Source organism: Equus przewalskii, chromosome 7 (genome assembly GCF_037783145.1).
Source record: "Equus przewalskii isolate Varuska chromosome 7, EquPr2, whole genome shotgun sequence".
NCBI classification, from domain to species: Eukaryota; Metazoa; Chordata; class Mammalia; order Perissodactyla; family Equidae; genus Equus; species Equus przewalskii.
This window is the reverse complement of record NC_091837.1, coordinates 22,134,361-22,156,176: the sequence shown is the minus strand read 5'-3', so window position 1 is coordinate 22,156,176 and position 21,816 is coordinate 22,134,361. Positions and strand designations below refer to the sequence as shown.

General features: G+C 56.6%; 1 protein-coding gene across 7 annotated transcripts in view; it reads left to right on the top strand.

The window, feature by feature from the left end:
- CUX2 (cut like homeobox 2) overlaps nt 1–21,816 on the top strand; it is a 241,246-nt gene that overhangs the window by 182,491 nt on the left and 36,939 nt on the right. For 6 of the 7 annotated variants that reach the window (XM_070628909.1, XM_070628910.1, XM_070628908.1 and 3 more), the window contains 2 exons: nt 2,461–2,539; nt 19,831–19,965. In XM_070628909.1, coding sequence (XP_070485010.1) covers nt 2,461–2,539; nt 19,831–19,965 — 214 coding nt within the window. Of the gene's footprint in view, nt 1–2,460; nt 2,540–19,830; nt 19,966–21,816 lie in introns of those variants that run through there. The other variant, XM_070628913.1, reaches the window with a different exon arrangement.

The following is a 21,816-nucleotide window of genomic DNA, read 5'->3' as shown; positions in this document are numbered from 1 at the left end:
GCAGGTGAAACGAATTTTAATACTAGATTTTATTGGATCAGAATATACCCAACGTTGTCACCTCAACATGCCATCAGTATAAAAACCGCTGGTGAGCTCTCGTGTGCTCTTTTCTTCGGGCCGAGTCTTTGAGATTCGGCGCCCTCACACCACATCCCGATTGGTCCTCGCCACGTTCCAAGGCTCAGTAGCCGCGTGGGGCTTGTGGCTGCCATGTTGGAAACCTTCAAGGAACTGCTGTGGTTTCCAGATTCCTCTTCCCAGAGTGCACTGCTGTGAGGGGAGGTGGGAGCCTTTCTCAGCCGGTCTTCCTGAGACACCAGAGGTGAGCGGAGCTGCCGTTTATCACCCGGCTCCGGGCAGAGCCTGTCCAGTAACGGGCAAGAAGGAAGGGGTGGGTCATACCAAGAGGGGACGTGTCTATGAGACTTAAGACGTGCCAGGAGTTTTTGCAAAGGGCTTTCCATGTCTTAACTCACATGATCCTCCCACAACCCTTTGGGGGAGGTTGGCATATTATTATCCCCATTTTACAGATGGGAAAGTAGAGGCACGGGGATTGAAGAGACCTACCTACCCAAGGACACACAGCTAGCTAGTGGTGGCCTGGCTCCTGGGCCTCTGCCTCGGTTGGCCGCCTCTGTGAACGGACTGTCTCAGAATTGGTGCCTGCCATTTCTCCAGGTTGGTGTCACAGGCAGGACCTAGAGTTGGTGGAACCCACTTGGATTTGTTCATTCAACGAATGATGGTGAGCACCTTCTGTGAGACAGCGCGCTCACAGAGCTTATTCCGAGGGGAGGAATCTGTTAACAGACACCCCCTCAGTTGCCATCATTGGGGGTCGTAAGAAAAGCTCAACCCTGAAAGAGGATGATTGACAAGTAGACACTGGCAGCAGATTCGTCATTTGGGAAGTTGGCCCCCCGGGGACAGGTATGTCAGTGCCAGGGAGCGTAAAGCTCATCCTGTCCAAAGGGAGATTCCCAGCCCAGCGTGTCCTCGGGGAGGTGGGGATGGTGGCCTGTGGGTGCCAGGAGCTCACTCCAGCCATCTGTGTGCCGGGGAGGCCCAGGGCTATGCCAAGGGGACTGCCACCAAGAGCCAGGATCAAGGCCTGTGGGGCCAGAGCTCGGCACTCGGAGCCAAGAGCAGAGGGAGGAGATGGTGCTGAGCCCAGACGGGGCTCGCCGGAGCGCGTCTGATGGAGTCTCACTGGCAAAACGACAAATCCACGAGCAAGAGGACAGCACGGGAACAGAGCTCTTCCTGTCATCTGTGTATTCGTCAGTCAAGAGGCATTCATTGAGTGCCTTTGGTATGCCAGGAGCTGTTTCACGTAACTCTGTCACCCTCGATATTTGTTGGAGCTGTTTATATCTTACAAGAGCTTTAACAATTTCTCCTTAATTTTCAGTGGCGAGAAATATGCCCCAAATGTAAACTGGTGCAGCCACTATAGAAAACAGTATGGAGATTTCTCAAAAAATTAAAAATAGAAATACCATACAATCCAGCTATTCCACTGCTGGATATTTATCCACACGAATGTGTAAAGACACACGCACCCCTACGTTCATTGCAGCATCATTCACAATAGCCAAGACTTGGAAGCAACCTAGGTGCCCATCAAGGAACAAATGGATAAAGAAGATGTGGTATAGATACACAACGGAATACTACTCACCCATAAAAAAGATGAAATCCGGCTATTTGTGACAACATGGATGGAGCTTGAGGGTATTATGCTAAGTGCAATAAGTCAGAGGGAGAAAGTCAAACACCAGGTGCTGTCAGTCCTACATGGAAGATAAACACACAGACACAGAGAACAGACTCATGGTTACCAGAGGGGAAGGGGCGGGTGGTGGGCAGAAGGGGTGAAGGGGCACATGTGTATGTGGGGATGGAAGCTAGACTTTTGGTGATGAACACGATGCAGTCTGTATAGAAGTCACAATAAATGATGCACACCTGAAATTATGATGATGTTATAAACCACCGTGACCTTAGTTAAAGAAAAGGAAAAATATCCGCCAGATGCCAGATGTGTTCCTCTCTCCCCACAGCCTGCGTGGTGTTTGAAGCTCCAGCCTGGCCCTGTTGTAACAGGAGTAACGATACCAGCTGTTCATAAGCTGCTGGTGCCAGGCCTGGGGCTCAGCGCTTAGAGGCAACTCATTCGATCCCCACAGCAGGCCCGGGAGGTAGATTCTGCTATTTACCCCCATTTTACAGATGAGGAAACAGGATCAGAGAGGGCCGGTGACTTGCCCGAGGTTCCCCAGCCGGGCACAGTGGAGCTGAGGTTTGAGCCCGGGCTTCTAACTCCATCCTTTGAACCTTTGTCTCCTCACCCTCTACCCCGCTCTCCCACGTTTGCACACGTAGAAAACTGTCAGATTTGCTTGTAGACTCATGCGTGTTTACACGTGACCCTTTCTCTTGTTGTCTCCAAAGGTGGTGGCTCTTAGCAAGAGAAGCCAGGAGGCCGAGGCCGCTTTCCTGAGTGTTTACAAGCAGTTAATTGAAGCACCAGGTAAGAAACGCTTGGGATCCATGATTGACTCATTAATGATGAGAAACTGCCATTACATGGGGCCTCCTCCCAGTGGGACTGGGAGACGGGCCGGGCCCTCCTGGGTGGGGGTGTCTACACCCAGTCTGGTGCAACACGTCCCCACACGGTTGCCCCACCACCTTCCGACGTCAGCCAGGGAGCTTTGGGGGGCTCCTGGCCAGACGGCCCACTTGGACCTTCCTGCGGGCAGGGCCTCGCCCGCCAGAACCCCATCCCATTGGCAGCAGAGGGCGCTGGAGGAAAGACCTCAGAAGTGTCCCCATAGTGCAGCTAACTCAGAAACTTGATGTTCAGCTAAAGCCAAACCCAAAAGAAAACAAAACTATGTGGTCCTATTGACATAAAATATGAAGACAGGCAAAAATGTATCTGTCAGCACTATTGTCAGTGGCCAAAGAGGGGAAGCAACCCAAATGTCCATCAGTGGATGGAGGGATGAGTAAGATGTGGTCCATCCGCACAGTGGAATGTGACTCGGCACTGACACCTGCCACGACGTGGACGGACCTCGGAGACACGCTGAGTGAGAGAAGCCAACACAAAGGTCGCATATGTAGGATTTCGTTTATAGGAACTGCCCGAAACAGGCAAATCCGCAGAGATAGAAATCGGATTGGGGGTTTCCAGGGGTTGGGGGAGGGGATGGAGAGTGACTGCTAAAGGGTGTGGGGTTTCTTTTTGGGGGATAGAAATGTTCCGGAACTAGATAGAAGCAGGGCTTGTACAACATTGTGAATAGACTAACTGCCGCTGAATTGTTCACTTTAAAATGGTCAATTCTGTGTCGTAGGAATCTCACCCCCGTTGATTAACCTGTGCGGTTAGCAGTCGGGGGGTGGTCCTCATGGAGGGGCGATCGCTCCTGGGAGGGGCCTCTGTGGCTGGAGGTGCTGTTTCCTGGCGGGGTGTGGATTATAGAGGGTGATAGTTTGAGAGCATTCAACCGTGTACCCAAGACATGTCGATATACTTCTATAAAATTTCTCCCTTCCTTAAAATGGCCCATGCTCTGCCACCTTCTCATTTACTGACTCAGAAAAGGGGCCCCAGAAAGGTGTGGTGATTTGCTTCACAAAGGTGGAGCCGGGAGGAGACCCCGCTGTGCTAACGCCCTCCACCCAGACAGCCCCAAATCCTTTCCCAGACCCTTCCATGCAGCCGCGGGCATGCACGCCGTCGGGGGTGCCCAGGGCTGGGCGGTTATGAAGAGGAAAATGAGGTCTAAGCCGGGCCGTGGAGAAGGCACAGTCGTTTATATTGGACGTCAGGGTCGTTTGTGGGAGCTTTGCATTTGGGGTGGGAGAGTCCCGCCTTCCGTCTGTCCCGGGCAACTGTGGTGGGTTGGATAACGTTCTCCCAAAATTCCCGTCCACCCGAACCTGGGAACGTGACGTTATTTGGAAAAAGGGTCTTAGTTAAGGATCTCGAGATGAGGTCATCCCGGGTTTAGGGTGGGCCCTAAATCTGATGACAGGGGTCCGTACGAGAGGAGAGGACGCAGAGAGACCCGGGGAGGAGGGCCGTGTGAAGACAGGCGGAGGACGGAGGGGCGCGGCCACAAGCCGCAGGACGCCTGGGACACCAGGCGCTGGAGGAGGCAGGCAGGACCCTGCCCTCAGCCTTCGGGGGAGCCCGGCCCTGCGGCACCTGGATCTCAGCCTGCTGGCCCCAGAACTGAGAGAGAACACACCTCTGTGGCTGTAAGCCGCCCGGTCGGTGGCACTCAGTTACGACAGCCCCAGGAGACCAGCACCACCACGGTGGCGTGAGGCTTCCCGTCAGGCACACGGGCTGGGCAGGGAGGGACGCCGTCCAGCCTCTTGCTCAGAGTGTGGTCCGTGGGCCTGCACACCGGCTTGGCCTGGGAGCCGGTCAGCCATGCAGAACCTCAGGCCCACCCCAGGCCCGCCGAGTCAGCGTCTGCACCTTAGCAAGCTCCTCAGGAGCCCTGAGAGCACGCCAGGGTTTGAGAAGCCCTGGCCTGGTGTAGAAGCTGGATTTGTTCCATCCCCTGCATCTTACAGGCCCCGAGGGAACAGGCCAACCGGTCCCCTTCACCACGGCACAGAGAGGTCGAGTCTGCCGCCCGAGGTCTCACAGCCAGGGACAGATGTGGACAGATGTGGCTCAGGTCTCGGCACGTTCAGCACATATTGCCAGAGTGTGTGCTCCACATCACAACTTGGTTCCACTCGGGAGGCTGCGTTGGCTTCCTGGGCTGCTGGAACAAACCACACAAACTGAGCTGCTTAAGACAGCAGGTATTTATTCTCCCGCAGTTGTGCAGGCCAGAGACCCAACACCCACCTGTGGCAGGGCCACGCTGCCTCTGAAGGCCCCAGCGGAGGACTCTGCCCTGCCTCCTCCAGCTTCTGGGGCTGCAGGGGTCCTTGGCCTGTGGCCACGTCATCCTGTCTCTGCCTCTGTCGTCACACGGCCCTCTCGCTCTGCGTCTGTGTCCCAGGTCTCCAGCTCCTTCTCTGTAAGGACAGCAGTCATTGGCTTGAGGGCCCACCCAGGTCATCCAGGATGACCTCACGTCCAGATCCTTGACTAGTTACATCTGCAAAGACTCTTTTGCCAAACAAGGTCGCCATCCCAGGATCCAGGCCTTGGGATGTGGGTGTGTGTGGGGCCACCACCCAGCCCGCTGCAGAGGTGTCTGACACCCGCCCCGCCCTCCCGGGCCCAGCTCCAGGATGCCCACCTGCACGGCCATGTGGGTTTCTGCGTGAGAACGCTCTGGCAGTGGGAATGGCTGGAGCTGGGCAGCGCAGCCCTTGGGCTCCATGCTCCCGAGAGGACGTGACCCTGAGGCACAAGGCCGAGGCAGCCTGTGTCTACAGCCCAGGTCGTTGTCACCCTCACTGAGGACCACCAGGCACGTGGCCGAGAGGCCCCGTTCCTTCAGCCTTTCTGCTTGTAATGTCTCCACTGTCATCAGAGGTATCTGGAAAATATTTGGAAAAATAAACCGTCTTATTTGCCACCTTGTTTCAATAGTTTGGGTCTCACGGTCACAGCAACAAATGACATTGGAGAGTGACCCAGAACAGACCCAAAGACGCCGCCCAGGAGTCCCCACACCTGCTCCTCCTCCAGACCCTGTAGTACCCGCCTGTGGCACCAGGGGGCAGCACTGAGGGGGCTCGGTTTCCCGGGCTCAGGGCCAGACCCGCGAATCCTGTGTGTCCCACGCACTCACCTGGTGACCGCAGGGGGATTAGCTCCCCTCCCTGAGCGTCCATCTCCTCTGAAGGAGGAGATGAGCAACTCTCGTCATCCTGTGTGTCTGGCTTCCCCGGGGGAAGTGAGGGTCTCCAAGCCAGAGGCTGGGTCATGCTAAAGCTTCTGTACCCAGAACCTGGTACACAGTAGGCACCTAATAATTGTTTGTTGAGTGAATTAGAAGTAAGACTCGGATGCAGAAAAGGGACGAAGGGTAATTTGAACACAAAGGTACTTTTCAGCTAGAGCCCTCTGCTTGTCGCAGGTTTATTTACTCAGACAGCCTTTATTAAGTGCCTGCTGTGTGCCCACACTCACTGGACACTGAGAACCTAGCCGTGAGCCCGCAGACGCAGGCAGGGGTCCCGTCCTCCGGGAGCTGGCACTCTCCTGATGGAGGGACCAGATAGTCGCTCGAATAAGCTGTTGTCTCAAGCCCAGGGGAGCGCCAGACAGTGTAGCGCTGAGGGGAGGAGGGGCTTACGGCCCGCGTGGAAGGAGGTGTCATTTCTGGGGTTCACTTGGGACCCTCATCTTTCCGGAAAGAGGCCTGTGAACACAATCACAGGGCCAGGACCGCAGTGCTAGCCACGGACAGTGAGAGCTCCCACGACCTGCGTGGAACTTTCCGGAAGGTCCTCGTGCCCTCTTGCCCGTCTCCCCAAAGGGTCATTCCAGACCTGGTGCCGACCTCACGCATCTGATTTCCCATCTCTGCTCCCCAGAAATGGGGGGTGGCAGGGGAGACGGACGTCCCCAGCTGTCACCGAGCTGGAGGACAAGGAGCCTTAAGTGATGGAGACGCACCGTGTGAACTGCCCCGTGAGGGGCTCTAACTCATTTCCAAGACATTTAAGAATAACAGAATGTTTTAATGATTTCTTAGGGGAATTAGGAAGACATATTTCCGTTCTCATTAAATTTTATCCTCAGACACAGGAACCAAATGTCAGAAGTGGTTCTGGTGCGGGAGCGCCCCTGCTCGCCGCGCCCCCCACGCGCCCCAGCCCCTCGCGGAAATCACACTCCCGGAAAATTCGCCAGGATGCGTGCTCTCCTGTTGTCGTATTTCTTGACAGGCAAATTATTTGTCGAAATCACCCCCCCACACCCCCGCCAAGCCACACAAGTCCTGATTCAACATTTTCGTTTTGAATGACTGCTGCCAACACAAATCTTTGGCAGAAAAGGCAAGATCGCATGATTGCTCAGCAAGTATTTTGATAAGTGAGCAGCCTGTATGTCTGTAATTACGAAAGAAAACCGTAAATCTTCGGGATATTGTTCACACAGATGCGGCGTGAAGTGAGAAAAAAAGCAGGACGACGTGTTAAAAGCATAATTAATGTCATTGTTGTGGAGGATGATTTGATTTAAACCTTTCTGACTTCTGTATCGGTGACGGCTCATTTCTTTGTCGCGCTCGGAGAGGCGCTAGGGACCGACCCCAGCGTCAGAAAGCTGACTCGTTAACCAAGTGATTAGTTAAAAGCAAAAAAAAAAAAAGAAAAAAATGAAAGGAGGAAAGAGCGAGTAAGAGGGCAGGCAGGGGAACATCGCTGACGACGGAAGAGAGAGAGGTGAGTGCCCCCAAAATGTTTTTTCTGCTTTTCTTTGGTTTTTAAGAACCCGAGGCGGGAGATGACAGCGCCTGACAGGTGCCTCTCTCCCAGCTCCGTCTTTCGGAAAGGAGTCAAAGGCCGGCGGCTTCGGTGCTCGAGCTATGGTGGCACACACGGCTTGTGGGACTCGGCTTGGTGTTCTTGAGCTGTGTGACCTTGGGCAGGGGCCTCAACCTCTCTGAGCTCTGATTTCTGTGTCTGTAGCTGAGGGATAATAATAGAACCTTCTCGTCGGCGACGTGAGGATTCGATACTACGTGTGAGAGCCTGTGGCAGGGTCTCAGCAGCAGCAGCCCGCTGCCAGGCTGACGTCGGGACAAGTTACACAAGTTGCAGGCGTGCGCTATTGATTCCACAAGGTTCTGCCGGATGTCAAGGACATGGGGTGAGCGGTTTGGGCAACGGGGTTACTGAGTCTGTGGAACAGGAAAATGCTTTAGGGCGTTTAGGGTTTTTAAATATTTCTCCCCAGTTATGGAAGTTGCATATGCGCACTGTCAGATTCAGAAAATAGAGCAAAGTAGAAAGGAGGAGGGAAAGGCAGTGGGGCCATCTCGACATTTCTCTTTTGGATCTTTTCCCCTGTATGTCTTCAAAATGCTCACTCCCTCTGCCTGTGCCGTTTTGGATCCTTCTTCCTTTCACCCACCACGAGCACCCGTATTTCCCTGTGTGATTACAGGTCCTGAGTAACTCTGCTCCGTCGTGGGTGGCACCTGGTGTGCTGTGCTGAAATTGACTGAGCCCCCCTCCAACGGTGGGCATTTAGGGTGCTTGAGGACACACGGCTTATTGCTGCCATGCTGTAGTTCCGAGGACGAGGAAGAAAACTTGGGAAGGAAAATATGTTGTAGCCACATATTGACCACAAACCCGGGATTGTGATCAAAAAGAATAAAAGTTCTTTTTTTCTCCTTGTTGAGTTATTTTGCATGCCTTCATTTGCTAGTTACACTATCTTTTCATATGTTATGAACTATTCATATTTCTTCTTTCATGAATCACTGGTTTGTGTATCCTCAGCCCAGTTTTCTATCAGAGCGATAACTTTCTTGTTGATTTGTAGATGCTCTTTGTATATGATGGATTTTAACCTTTGTCCTGGTAAACACGTTTCGTATCTTCTCCCCTAGTTTGCCCTTTGTTTCTTAGCTTTGTTTATACAATGTCTCTTGTCTATGGCACATAGCAGGCATTCAAAAATATCTGCAGAAAGTAGGGCATCTTACCAAACCTTTGCTTTATGGCTTCTGGATTTTGTGTCATGTTTTAAAAACCCCTTCTCACCTGAAGGTCAGGGTTGGGGTTTTTTTTAGTACTTTTGCGATCTTAATTCTTAAAGATTTGATTCCTTGAACCATCTGAAATATATGTTGAGGGAAGTAGTGAGGGAGGCTGAGTTTAGCTTTGTGTTCGTCCCAAATGGCTGGTTCTGCCGCCACCTAGTGGCTAAGCCCCCTTCACGGAGGAAATGCGGATCAGGAGAAGCCGCTGTCCCTGGCTGCCCTCACCCCTCCCTTCCGCGGGGCTCAGGGTCTCAGGGTCAGGTCTCCCCAGAGACGGCAGCGCCTTTAGAGGCGGCCGTTTCCTGCCTCGCCTTTGCCGCTCCGGGTCCTCTGCCGGGAGGCCCTCTCCCCACGGCCCCCTGTGTAAGTTCCACTTTTGCGGACAGCCGAGCACTGGGAGAGGAGTGATGATAGCGGCCGGCGGGAGGCTGGTACCCAGAGGCGCTCCATAGACGGCTGCTCCCTCTCAGGAGCGAGGACAAGCGTTTCGGCTGTGGCTTTGCATCAGCTCATTCTCTGAGCGCCTGCTAGTGCCCACCCTGTGGCTCGAGTCCTGCCTGCCCTCGGGACTCAGAGTCCAGCAGGGCCAATGGGACCCAAAGACAGACGCCCAGAACGCCCAGCAGAGAAAGGGCTCCAACTCGGGCCGGCGGAAGGAGGCGCCTCAGAGAGGGCAGCCTGTGAATCTGGTTTTAAGCATGAGCTACCATCCTCTTGCCGGGTCGTTTCTGGGGTGCTTCTTGTGTGTCCGGCCGTGTGCTCAGCCCCTTAGAGAAACAAGTTCACTGATCCCCACAGCCCCCTGGAAGGGGGGTACTGCCATCCTGCCCCATCGTGCTGCTGAGGAAGTGCAGGCTCAGAGAGGTCAAGCCGCTTGCCCAAGGTCACACAGCAAAGAGGTGAGGGAACCTGAATCTCGACCCTCAGTTCCTAACCCAGATGCAGGATTAGTTTAAAAATTGAAAGGGTTTGGACCAAACCATTAGAGACTTCAGTTCTAAAAAGAGTGAAAACCAGTTAAGGGTCTTTGCTGCCAGTACAGAAGTTCTCAGCTGAGGTTCTAGGCTGGGAGTGTGACCCCCTTGCAGAAGTGCAGACATGTCACCCGGAGGAAGAACGAGTCACCGCTCACTAGCCAAGAGCTGCTGGTCCTCCTGGCCTGGGGCTCCAAAGCCTGGGGCTTGTGTCGAGGGTAAACAGAGTCACGAGCTCCAGACCTGGGGCAGAGCGGTGCCAGGAGGAGCACCAGCAGGCCTCCAGGCTGAAGGGCCCTCCCACAGCGTGGGGCCAATCCCCGTTCTGCCCTTTGCTTCCCCTATCACACCTGACTTCTCTGAGCCTCAGTTTCCCCACTTGTAAAATGTGGGTAATGATCTCACCTACTTATAGGGCCGCTAGGTGGGTTCCATAAGAAAGGAGAACACTTAGCATGGTGTGTGGCATAGAGTAGTAGCCCCGTGCAATTCATTCAACAAATATTGAGCACCTGCTGTTTGCCAGGCACTCTTTTCCACACAAGGGCACAATGTTAAGCAAAATAGACACGGTCCCTGCCAGCCTGGAACTTTCTGTGCAGCTCAGCATGTGGGAACTTTATTTTTATTGTAATAGACGTGGGTTTGAGTCCTGGCTCTGCTGCTCCTTGGCTGGGTGACCTTGAGGAGCTGGCTCTACCTCTCTGAGCCTCTGTTGCCTCCTCAGGAAAAGCACGCCCTCCTGGTAGCCCTGGGAGGATTAAGTGAAGTGAAGACCGTAAGGTCCTCAGCTGAACGGCCAGCGTGTGCTAAGTGCTGAGTAAGCAGTGGCTGCCGTTGTTATTGTTGGTGGTGGTATTATTACCAGCACCACCCAGTGCCAACAAGGAAGACCCTCTCCAGCCGCTCTGTGCCTGCTTAAGCCAGGAGAGCCCGAGGCAGCCGCCCCGGGGGGGAGATGGGGTGGGCGGACACCTGGCTCAGGCCGCGTGGGGGGGCCCACGCCTCATCTGCTATGGAAAAGTCAGGATTGAAGGATCAGAGTTGGTGTCGCCGCCGCCCCCACGGGCGCCCGGAGCCTGGCCCAGATGGGAGAAGGCTTCTGTCTCCACGACGTGTTGGAGGGGCGCGCGCATACTTCTGCATATATGTGTTTCTAAACAGCCCCGCGGGCAGCCTTGGTGGCTCTGGCTTTCCTAAAAAAGCTCGGCGCCTGCTCTCCTTCAGACGGCCCGGCGCAAGGAAGGAGGCCGCCCCTCCTGCGTCCCGCTCGCCCCGCAGCGCAGACCCTCTGACACCTGTGCCCGCAGTACGCACCAGCGGTGGAGGGGATGGGCGCTCGGTGCGGCCTGAAAATATTACCAGGTGTCTGGTCCGCTGGCAGCGTCTCCAGGGGGTCAGGTCCGGTGTAACCAAAATGAATGGCATTCTGTTAAGCAATTTGTGCATAAAGAGCAGGTGGATGTCTGAAAGACAAAGGCGTTCCCCTTGCCGACTGTGTGCCCCCTGCGCGCCCTGTGGGACCTGCCAGCTCTCACGGTTCCTGTTCCATCTTGTGTGTGTGCCCACGTGCTCGGTTATCCAGAGGGTTTGTTGCAGTCAAACGCTTCTGATTGGAGGGCCCCTGTTTTGGGCTTTTTTATTCACGTTGGATCTCAGGCCTTGTGGTTCCCGCTGTCGCTGCCCACATCTCCACGCCGCCCGTCTGTGGGGCAGGCACTCAGGGCCGCCCAGGGCTCCGGGCAGCCGCGGGGCTCGAGCCCAAAGGTTTCCAGGGCTGGACGTGCTGAGCTCCCTGGCTCCAGACAGGAGCTGCAGGGCATCCTGACACCAGGATGTGAGGCTTGCCAGATGCCCGAGGGCGACCCGGGTCGCTCTGGAGATTGGGAGCTCGCGTCCCCAAGTGGGGTCAGTGACCTAGGGAGCAGCCTGCTGTACCTGGCACAACACTGACGCTTCGAACACATTGGGTACCAGGTGTCGCTTTCTGCTTTCTTCCAGATAAAGTCTCGCTCAGCATCTCGGAGGCCTGTAGGACACCTGTGAATCTCCCTCTGGCCACGGAGAGCCGGCCTCGGGCTCCAGGTCCTGGGCAGGTGACAGGGTCTAACTAGAACTTAATATCATCAGTTTCCTTGTTTGTTTGTTTGTTTCTTGGTGTTTGTTTTTTTTCTGTTCATGATACGGGATCTCAATTATCTATTCACAATAGCGAAACAAAATATTCTTTTAAAGTATATTTAAGTTAAGAAACACTGAGTCGTGTAAGGACAGATGTCAAGTTGGCGGTGTCTCTGGGCAGGTGGACAGAGCAGAGGTTGTGCGTGAGTACGCCCACGTCTGGTGTCTGGGCCCCACTGAGTTGGAATTCTTTTTCTCACGTGGTGACCTTGAGCAAGCAGCTCCCCTTTGCTGGGCCTCAGTTTTCTCATCTGGAAAATGGGGGTGATAGTGGTACCTCACGTGGTTGTTTTGATGGTTAAATGAGATATGCAAAGTGCATGACGAGGTGGGGAGTGTGTGTGAAGAAATATCAGTTTCCTGGAGCTTTTGGCTCAAGATGCTGGGTCAGGGTCTCATCTGCCCCATGCCCCAGCCTTGCAGATGTGGGGACCCCATCTGCTCCAGAATGGATGGTAGCTGGGATTTTGGGGCTGAAAACCAGAAACTAGTGTTTGGAGGGCTGGAGCCTGCTCTGACCCCAACCCCCACCCTCGGCAGCAGCGCCCAGACCAGCCTGCAGGGAGCAGAGGTGAAGCTGGCACCAGGAGTCACCCGGCGTTGCCAGCCTCTCCCCACGTCCTAGTCGGTAAAATGGGTCAGCTGTCACGAAGATGGAGCTAAGCTGTGTTTCTGGAATAGTAATTCCAGGGGATTGGTCGGGAGGGTCCACCTCCCTTCCGTGGTCTGAAGGGGCTGTTTGTCCTGGCACCTCCTGTGTCTAGATTATTCCCCCATCTGGCTCCCTCATTCCCTTCGGGGCTCTGCTCACATGTCCCCTCCTGCGAGAGCCTTCTCTGCCCGGGCTGCTTCAGCTAGCACCGTCCCCCAACGCACACCCCGGGCCACTCTCTCCCCAGAGCCTGCTGCATTCTTCTCAGCCCCTCATGCCATTGGTTTATTTGTCCCTTGTCCTTCTCTGCCTGTAGAATGTCAACCCCAGGAAGGCAGGAATTTCCTCTTATCACCGCTGGGTCTCCAGGGCCCAGAAGCTTCCGTGGCACACAGCAGATGCTCAGGAAATATTTGGCAGCTGAAGAAGTGGCACCCGCCCGTAGTGGGTGCTCAGCGAAACACCCCCAGGGGTGAACGGCTGCAGTCGAGACTGTGCTCGTTCCTGCCGCTGCCGTCACAAAGGACCACAACTTCGTAGCTTCAAACTGTCCCCCTTTTTGAGCACCTACTATGTGAAAGGCCAGAGCGGGGTCCCCGGAGAGAAGGGGGGACCGAGGAATGAAAGCAAGATGCCCCCAGCCCCCTGCCCGTCAGGTCCTCTGGGAAATCTTCTCCACACGCTGTCAAGATCTCTCGTCATTTCTCCTTCAATCTGTGCTCGTAAGAGCAGCCGGTGACATTTCTGCATCGAGTGATGCCGACGGGCGGGGTGAGTGGGGAGCCCTTGCGTTTGCCAGCCACCTCGGCCGAGCGTTTTACCTGGTTATAATCTGGCAGAATCTTCCAGTCTTCTGGATGCTGGTAATTTTTTTTCCTCCCTAACTCAGCCCCCAGCGCTGTAGCTCAGGGCTCTGTGGATTTCTCCCAGTTGGTGGGGTGGAAAGGAATGAGTTTACCGGAATGCTGTAAAATCTAGGAATTCCACACTGTGCGCTGGGGCAGGAAATAGAGGGTGGAAAAGGCCCCTGTCCACTTTTAGAGCAGGGACCCCCCCCTCAGCCCTCAGCCCCCAGCCCAGTTCCTTCGTGGTTGGGGAGGATGGACATGCAGGAGCCGGGCGCCTGGGACCAGCTCTTCCCCTTGGAACTGGCCTGTCTCCGGACGGCAGGTGACGTGACAGGAGCTTATTCTCCAGTGAGGACCTCCTTCCGGCCGGGCCTGGAGCCTTGGCAGCTCCTCGCTCCGTCTCTCTCGCGGTTGGTACCCGGTCAGTTACCATCTGTTGTGGGTTGAATTTTGTTCCCCAAAAAGATACGTTGAAGTCCTCAGCCCATGCCCGTGGATGTGCCCGTGTTTGGAAATAGGGTCTCTGAAGGTAATCAGGTAAAAGTGGACCCTAGTCCGTAGGATTGGTATCCTTCTAAGAAGAGGAGAGAGACGCGGCGAGGAGGCCGTGTGATGATGGGGGGATCGAAGTGAGGACGCTGCCACAAGCAAGGAGACGCCGAGGACGGCCCGCGACACCAGGAGCGAGGACAAAGTCTCAGAGCAGGCCAAGCGCGGAAGGGACATGGTGATGGAACTAGTCAACCCTAGTCCCCTCGACTTCATCTTAATGTGATTTCGTCTGAAAAGACCCACTTTAAGGGCGCCTTTGGAAGTCCTGGCTGCACGTGAACTTGGGGGAGCACCGTGCGGCCCGGGGCAGCACCCCCCACTCTGTCCCCCTGGGACCCTGAGCACTGCCCCCCTCCCCCGCCTGGCCAGGCCAGCGCCGGCCTGTTCTGCACCTGGGCTCGGGGAGCCTTTGAAAAGGCGCGTGAGAGCTGGTCACTTGCCACTGCCCGTCGATGAGCCCCACCCTGACTGGGGCATCAGCTGTGTGGACGGCTCCTGTCCACCCGTTCACACCAGGCCCCCAGACTCTCAGCAGACCCGTGCTGAGTGAACAGGTGCGTGGGCCGTGGGTCCCTGCGAGCTTGGCTCGCCCACTATGGTGCGTGCCAGCACCTCACATGGGCTCCGGGTCCACAGACTCTGGAGTCCAGCAGCAGCTCCACGGCGGGGTCCACTGAGACTGTCCCCATTTTACAGACGGGAAAGCTGAGGCTCTGAGAGGCAGAAGAGTAGTCGTGTGTTGGTTTGGGACAGACTCCAAGATGGCGTTAGATGGGGAAGAGACATACCGGGGAAGACACGGGTGAAGGAAGAAGGGGAGGGAGCCGGAGGAGACAGGGAGGGGGGAGGGAAGGGGGCGCTGGTGGGAGCACCCCTGCAGGGCAGCTCTGAGGACTGGCCAGCTGACGGGCGCCCTGGCGTGGGAGGCTCTGCTCCGGCTGCTGTGACAACCCCGACAGCGGGGCCTTAAACAGCAACACGTCTTCTCGCCAGGCTGGAGGCTGGGAGTCGGCGGCCAGGGGCCGGCAGCCCAGCGTCTGGGGACAGCCCTGCTCCTGGCTGGCCGACGAGCCTCCCACTGCTCCTCCCGTGGCCTCGTCTCTGCGCATGTGGGGGGCTCTGGGTCTCCCCCTCTTCTTGTAAGGCCACCATCCTCTCGGATCAGGGCCACCCTCATGGCCTCATTTGACCTGAATGACCTCCTTAGAGGCCGTGTCAGCAAGTTCAGTCACACTGGGTTGTCGCCTTGGACTTGGGGGCACAGTTCAGTCTGGGACACAGGGTTGCCTGTCCTGGTGTCGGCAGAGGGGCCTGGCTCTCCCCGCCGCTGTGCTCAGTCCTTGGCGGGGAGCAGCCCGGGCCAGAGTGGCCTCCAAGAGTCGGCGGGGTGCCGGCTCTGTCGTGGGGGTGCAGCCTGCTCCCGGAGCCCCACACAGCCCGCGCAGTAGGCGCTGTTGTTATCCCCATTTGCCTGTCGGGGACACTGAGGCTCACAGGGCCTGAGTGGCTCTCCCTGAAGGTGTCACAGCCGGGACATGGCCCTCAGCCTCCTGGCCTGGCCCCGCCCCCTGTATCGGAGGGTGGCTTCAGAAATTTGGAGGATTTGCAGCGTTGGTGCCTCTTGTGTCAGGATCAGCTGTGAAGGGGTTTAATCATCACCTCCCTGAGTGTCTGGCTCTGAGAGACAGGCCCAGGGACAAGGCACTCGCCTCATCAGGACCCCACCCCTCTCTGATGATGTCCAGTGCTGTCTGAACATGTGCCAGGGATATGCTTGTAATAGGAATTTGAACTCGAGCCCAGAGAAGTCTTGTGCTTTGTCCAAAGTCACACAGCAAGCCGGCAGCAAGGCCAAGAAGAGAGCTCTCAGTCTCTTGCTTCTGGCCTCGTAGTAACAAATTCCCCGTGCCCTGCCTCAGGGCAGCTTGGCCCACTACAAAGGTCTCCTGGGGCCCTGGGTTCAAATCTCACTTCTGCACTTCTGAGCTAGGTCACCTTGGGCACATGGCATCTCCTCTCTGGGCCATTTCCTTGTCTGGAAAGGGAGATAGCAGCATCGACCTTACCAGGCCTCACCTTGGGGAAGCGACTCCACCCCCCACCTGTGCCTCAGTTTCCCCATCTGTAAAATGGGAACACAGCAGCACCGACCTCACAGTGCTGTGGTGAAGCCTGAATGAATTCGAGTCCATTTACAGTGCTTTGGCTGTGAGTTTTCGCTCATGGCCTGACTTTGGCTGAGTCACCTAAGCCCCCCCTCGCTCCCTCAAACTGGGGAGCCAGGCCCAGTACAGTGTGGGAAGAAGAGCCCCGTCCCAGTTCGCTGGCAGACTTCAGGGGGCCCCCGGGCCCCGCTTTTCCCCATCAGTGGGATAGGGTGCGGGGTGTTGGGCAGACTGTCCTCATGGGTCCCTCCGGCAGGACTTTCTGCACTGGAGTCTTTGGCCCCAGAATGGAGCTCGCAGCAGGGTGATTGGTTCTGGGTCCCTGGGCACCGATGAACGTATGGGGCCATGCCCTGTCCTCAGACTCACGGGCGTCACCACAGCACCGAGAAGCCAGGCCTGCTGTCCCCTCTCAGGGTGTAAGAGCCCTACTGTGCGCCAGCCCTGGGCACACCTGCATGCATCCTCTCGCCCTGCCCTTGCCACCACCCCTACGCAGTGGTCCCCTTGTATCCATGAAGACATGGAGGCCCCGAGAGTTCACCACTGTCCAGAGGTCCATAAAGCACGCTGCTGCTCTCCGGATGTGTTTTCACTCTTCAGTAATCGCTCCTGGGAAGGAGGAACTGTTATCTTTTCCCACTTTATAAGTGGGGTAACTGAGGCTCCAGTCCCCATGGGATTTGGACCCAGAGGTGGACCTCAGGTTCTGTGAGCTTCACCACTGTGTTCTACCCTGTAACAGCAAATAGAGGCGAAAGGCCGGAACCCGGGGACCCACTGGACAGGTCCTGAGTGTCCACACAACCCTGTCCCCCGCCTCTCCAGGGCCCCAGGGCAGCTTCCCCCAGACAGAGTGCGCCCGGCAGCCAGGAGTGACCGCAGGGCCTCCGGGAAGAACGAAGGGGTGAGCGACACCTTTCATCACCTGAGGGGAGTGTTCTGGCGTGGACGGCCGTGTGGCCAGCCTGGCCCCCGAGCCACGGCTGGATCTTTCCACCTGCTTGGAGCCACAGCGAGCTCTCTGCAGCTCTCCGTGGCCCTCTGTGGCCCTCCGTGATTCTCCATGGCTCTTCGTGCCCCTCCGTGGCCCTCTCTGGCCCTCTGTGACTCTCTGTGCCCCTCTGCAGCCCTCCACAATTCTCCACGCCTCTCCACGACCCTCCGTGGCTCTCAATGACCCTCCGTGGCCTTCCGTGGCTCTCCATGGCCCTCCATGACTCTCCATGGCCGGCTCGGAGCTGCGCCCGCCTGTGTTTATCTAACTTCCCTGACCCCGGCAAGCGCTTGTCACCTTTTCTTCCTTTCTCAAAAGCCAGGACACAATAGGAAGCGTTTCCTTGAACTTATTAAAAAATCCAGACTTGTAAATTAATTTGTCCGTGTTGTACAAAGGCAGTGCAGATGGACTCATTAGCATGCACACAACAAATAATTATAGATGAATTTTTAGCTGGCCTGCCTAATGCACTTGCTGGGTTAATTATGTCAATGTATAATTACATCAGCCCGGGGAGACATAATGGCATACCCCGCTGAGCAGGCCCTGCCTAATGACAGGCGTGGGGGGAGTGCTGACAGAGGGAAGATGGCGGCCTTCTCATGCACCTGCCTACCTCCCCACAGACGCCCATTGTCCGAGCCTCCTGCCACCTAAACAAACAGGCGGGAGGAGACGGATAAAACACAGAGGCAACCTTGTTCCAGCCGGACCTGAAGGCCCCTGTGCACAGGCACTGCCACATTTCTTCTGTCAGCAGATGTTTATTGGGTCGGACTGTGTGTCAGGCTTCATTCACCCACAGGGGGTCCAGTAAGGGAGCAAAGACAGATGCAGTCCCAGCCCTGCCTTGTGGAGTTTGCAGTCCAGTGGGTGTTAATTAGGTGGACTTGCAAATCAATAAAAATTTTAAGCCCAATGAGTGCTGTGAAGGAAGGGTGTAGGCAGCTGGGAGAGCTCCTATCGGAGGACTGACTGGTCAAGGAAGGCTTCCTGGAAGAAGAGGCATTTGAGTTGCAAAGACAAGTAAGAGTAACTAGCTGAAACGGGGGAGAGGCGGCAGGGTGTTCCTGGCAGAGGCTGCTGCCTGTCCAAAGGCTCTGGGGTGGGAAGGTGCGTTTGAGGGACTGAGAGAAGGTGGCCAGTGTGAGTGGAGCTCAGAAAGGCTGGAATAGCCAGGGCTTCCACTTGTTCTGAGCTGACCAAGTGCCAGGCGCCGTGTTGAACACTTTATATGGATCCTCATCACACAGCCCCAAGAGGTTTGTACCTTTATGGTGAGGCACAGAGAGGTAGGGTTGTTAGCCAAGGTCACACAGCAATCCTGAGAAACAAGTATGGATTAGACCAGGACCCAGGGATGTCTGACTCCGGGATCCGTGCTCTTACTCCCTCTGCCTCCCAGTAGAGAGCCATGGCCAAGCAGATGCTGGCAGGAGACCCCAGGGGAAGGACCAGGAAGAGAGAGGCCTTCAGTGCAGCTGAAAGGACTGTGGGCCAGACCCAGGCCCCTTGGTCTGGAGCCAGGAGGCCCCAGCTTTCTGGGGACCCCATAAACACCCACTGGTGGCTGCTGGCGTTGAAATGCCGACCCCACGTTGACCAGAAGCCTTCGTGGCATCAGAGAAAGAGACCCAGACTCGAGTCTCACCTCCACCCGTCAGCAGGTCACCTGGCTCCTCTGAGCCTCAGTTTCCTCATCTGTGAAAACGAATTGGATCCAAGCCAGCCTCCAGGGATGCTGGGGGCATCAGGGGGACCCATTTCCATGGATGGGCTTGGAGCCTGGGCGATGCCACCCCGTGCTCTGGCAGGAGCTGTTCGTACCTGCCCTGGGGGGGACGGGAGCCACCTGGAGGAAGAGGTGCTGGGCTCTAGACCTGAAGGAACAGAAGGTGCTCGCTGGGTGACAGCCGGGGCAGGGGGGGACAAATTCCAGGCGGAAGGACCTGCATCTTCCTCACCTTCTAGCCCTTGGGAAACTGGCAGGGATCTTATATCCGGGTGTGTATTTCCGGAAAAGCCGTTATTTAACCGGCCATGTGTGTCACAAATGATGGCATGTTGGTCCAGGTCCATTGAGAAGCCCCCCGAGAATCACATGTGCAAGGATGCTGTTGGGGGGAGCGCAGGCAAGGGAGGAGGGAGAGAGCTGGGAGAGGCGGGGAGCTGGGTGGAAGCATCCAGACTGCGTACAGCCTCAGGAAGCGCTGGGAGACCTTGGGGGCGTCCTCGGCCCTCGGGGCAGCCCTGTGTCCCCTGGAGCAGGTCTGCCTTTATCCCGCTTTCTGCAGGCCTTGTCTGGGAAAGCCCGTGGGACGGCTGGCCCCAGACTGATGGATGTCAGAGTCACAGCTGGGTCCTTGCTCAGCGACGCTCCCCGTGGTTGGAGGCGTGCAAGACACCATCTCAGGGCTGCCACAGATGGCATCGCAGAACCCAGAAGATGCAGTTATTATGTCAGTTATGGTTATTGTTATTATTCGCAGCTGAGCAGGACACCCACCCCCTGGGGAGGCACACGCTCCCCTGAGCAGCGGCCTGAAGAGGGCTGCCCCCTCTAAAGCGGGAAGTCCCCATTGCTCGCCCTGGCCATCAGAGAGGCTCCAGGTGGCTCCGGTGGATGGTCCCTCGACCCCAGCTTCCCGGGGAGGGACCCACGAGACCCCACGGCCTCAGCCTGGGTGTCCCCGGCCCCCAGGGCCACCCCCACCACTGTCCTCCTCCCTCTCTCTCTGCAGACCCTGTGCCTGTGTTTGAGGGGACGCGCAGCCTAGACGACAGACTGCAGCCCCCCAGCTTCGACCCCAGCGGGCAGCCGCGGCGAGACCTCCACGCTTCGTGGAAGAGGCACCCCGAGCTCCTCGGCCCCAAAGGTAGTCATCAGGCCTTCTCGGGGCGTCCCTAATAAGCACGGGCTGTGGCTCTTCAGCACCAAACTCAGCCTCGCTGGGGGCGGTGGGGGGACGGGAACTGGGCTTTATGGTTTTGGATGCGGGATGGGTTCGGGTCCTCGGCTGCTGAAACAGACCAACCCCACAACTCAGAGCCGTATCTTTGAAGGGCGGGGAAGTTGCAGAGGATGCACCACACAGCCACTTGGGGACCCAGGCTGCGGAGGTCCTGCCACCTCCAACACGTGGCGTCCGGAGTCACCGTGAACGCTGACAACGGGCGACCAGGCAGAGAAAGATGGAGGGCCACACCCAGGCTGATGGGGCCAAGCTTGGAGGGGGACACGCTCACTTCCGGCCACATCCCATTGGCCAAAACCTAGTCACGTGGCCACACCCTGCCGCAAAGGAGGCTGGGAAATGTAGTCCTGCCGTCTGCCTTGGAGGACGGGGAAACAGGATCTCAGCACCGGAGAAGACAAGTTAAGAAACCGGCAGAGCTAAAAATATGGTGTAAGATGTACACGTACTGTGTTAAAAACGATTAAAAGCAAGAGAATGGTGAACAAAATTCAGCATGGTGGCTAAAAAAATGAAGCAGAGAGGGGAAGAGTCAGGTGTAGGGACGGTGTCTAAGGGGTGACGGAGTAGGATTCCCCTCAGAGACCAGCAAGGCTACCTTTTCTCTGTAAAGGGCCAGGGAGTAAATATTTCAGGCTTCAGCAGGCCGTGGGTCTCTGTCCAAACTGCTCAGCTCTGTGTGAAAGCAGCTGTGGAGAATATGCAAATGAGTGGGCGTGGCTGTGTGCCAATAAAACTTTATTTACAAAACAAGTGGTGGGCCGGGTGTGGCCTGTGGGAAGATGAAATGGGCAGGGGCCTGTCAAATGAGAGCTTGGGATGAAGTCGCTTCTCGGGAAATGTCCACTCTCTCACGCTCCATTTCACAGCTCTCCCTTCCCGCTCTGTGCCTAGTGAGCACCTCCTGTATGCCTGGCCCTGGGCAGAGTCTTCTGGGGAAGACTTACGGGGACTAAAACACGGCACTTTGCCAGCTCTGTTCCTGCACCCGGAGTGCCCTTCCAGCCGTCCCCCCTGACAAGCAGGACCGGGCAGTTATCCAGCCTCAGCTCATATGTGGGCACCTCTGTGAGGCCTGCCAGGCTCCCCAGCACGTCCTTCCTCGGAGGGCCCGCCGGGGTTTGAACGCCCCTCTGGAAGCGCAGGAGCCATTGTGGAAACTGCCTCCCAAGAGCGTCTGCTCTGTGCCGTGGGCCTTTCACACGGATCCCACTGTCTCCTGGCATCCACCTTCCAAGGTGTCACTGGCCCCACTTTACAGAAGGGGAAACTTAGTCCGAGGCAGCAGGTGGACCAGCGGGGATTCAGACCAAGGCCCTTGAGCTCTAGCCTGCGCTGCATCTCTCCTGAGGACGCTTGTCACTGCATCAGGATGGTCAGACCTCATCTTTTCGTTCACGGCTGTGGCCTCAGCACCTGAAACATGCCCCGTGCATGCCCGTGTGTGCAGGTGTGTGCGTGTGTAAGAATGAGCCAGGCCCTGGCCGCTGTGTCATCTCCTTGAGGGGCTCACTCTGCAGACCCCAGCTCTGCCCTCGCCCTCCGTGCCAGACCCACAGTCGGAGCTTGATAACCAGCACAGGACTTAGCTGCGTCCCTCGGCCCAGGGTCGAGAGCACCTGCCCTGGGCGGCTGGCCACTGAGCACCTGTCTCCCCTGGCAACTTGGGTGCTGAGGACCCACGCTGCCCTCTCTGTGGGATGAGCTGCCACCAAGCCTGCAGGGGCAGACCCGGGGTCAGCTCCACGTGTG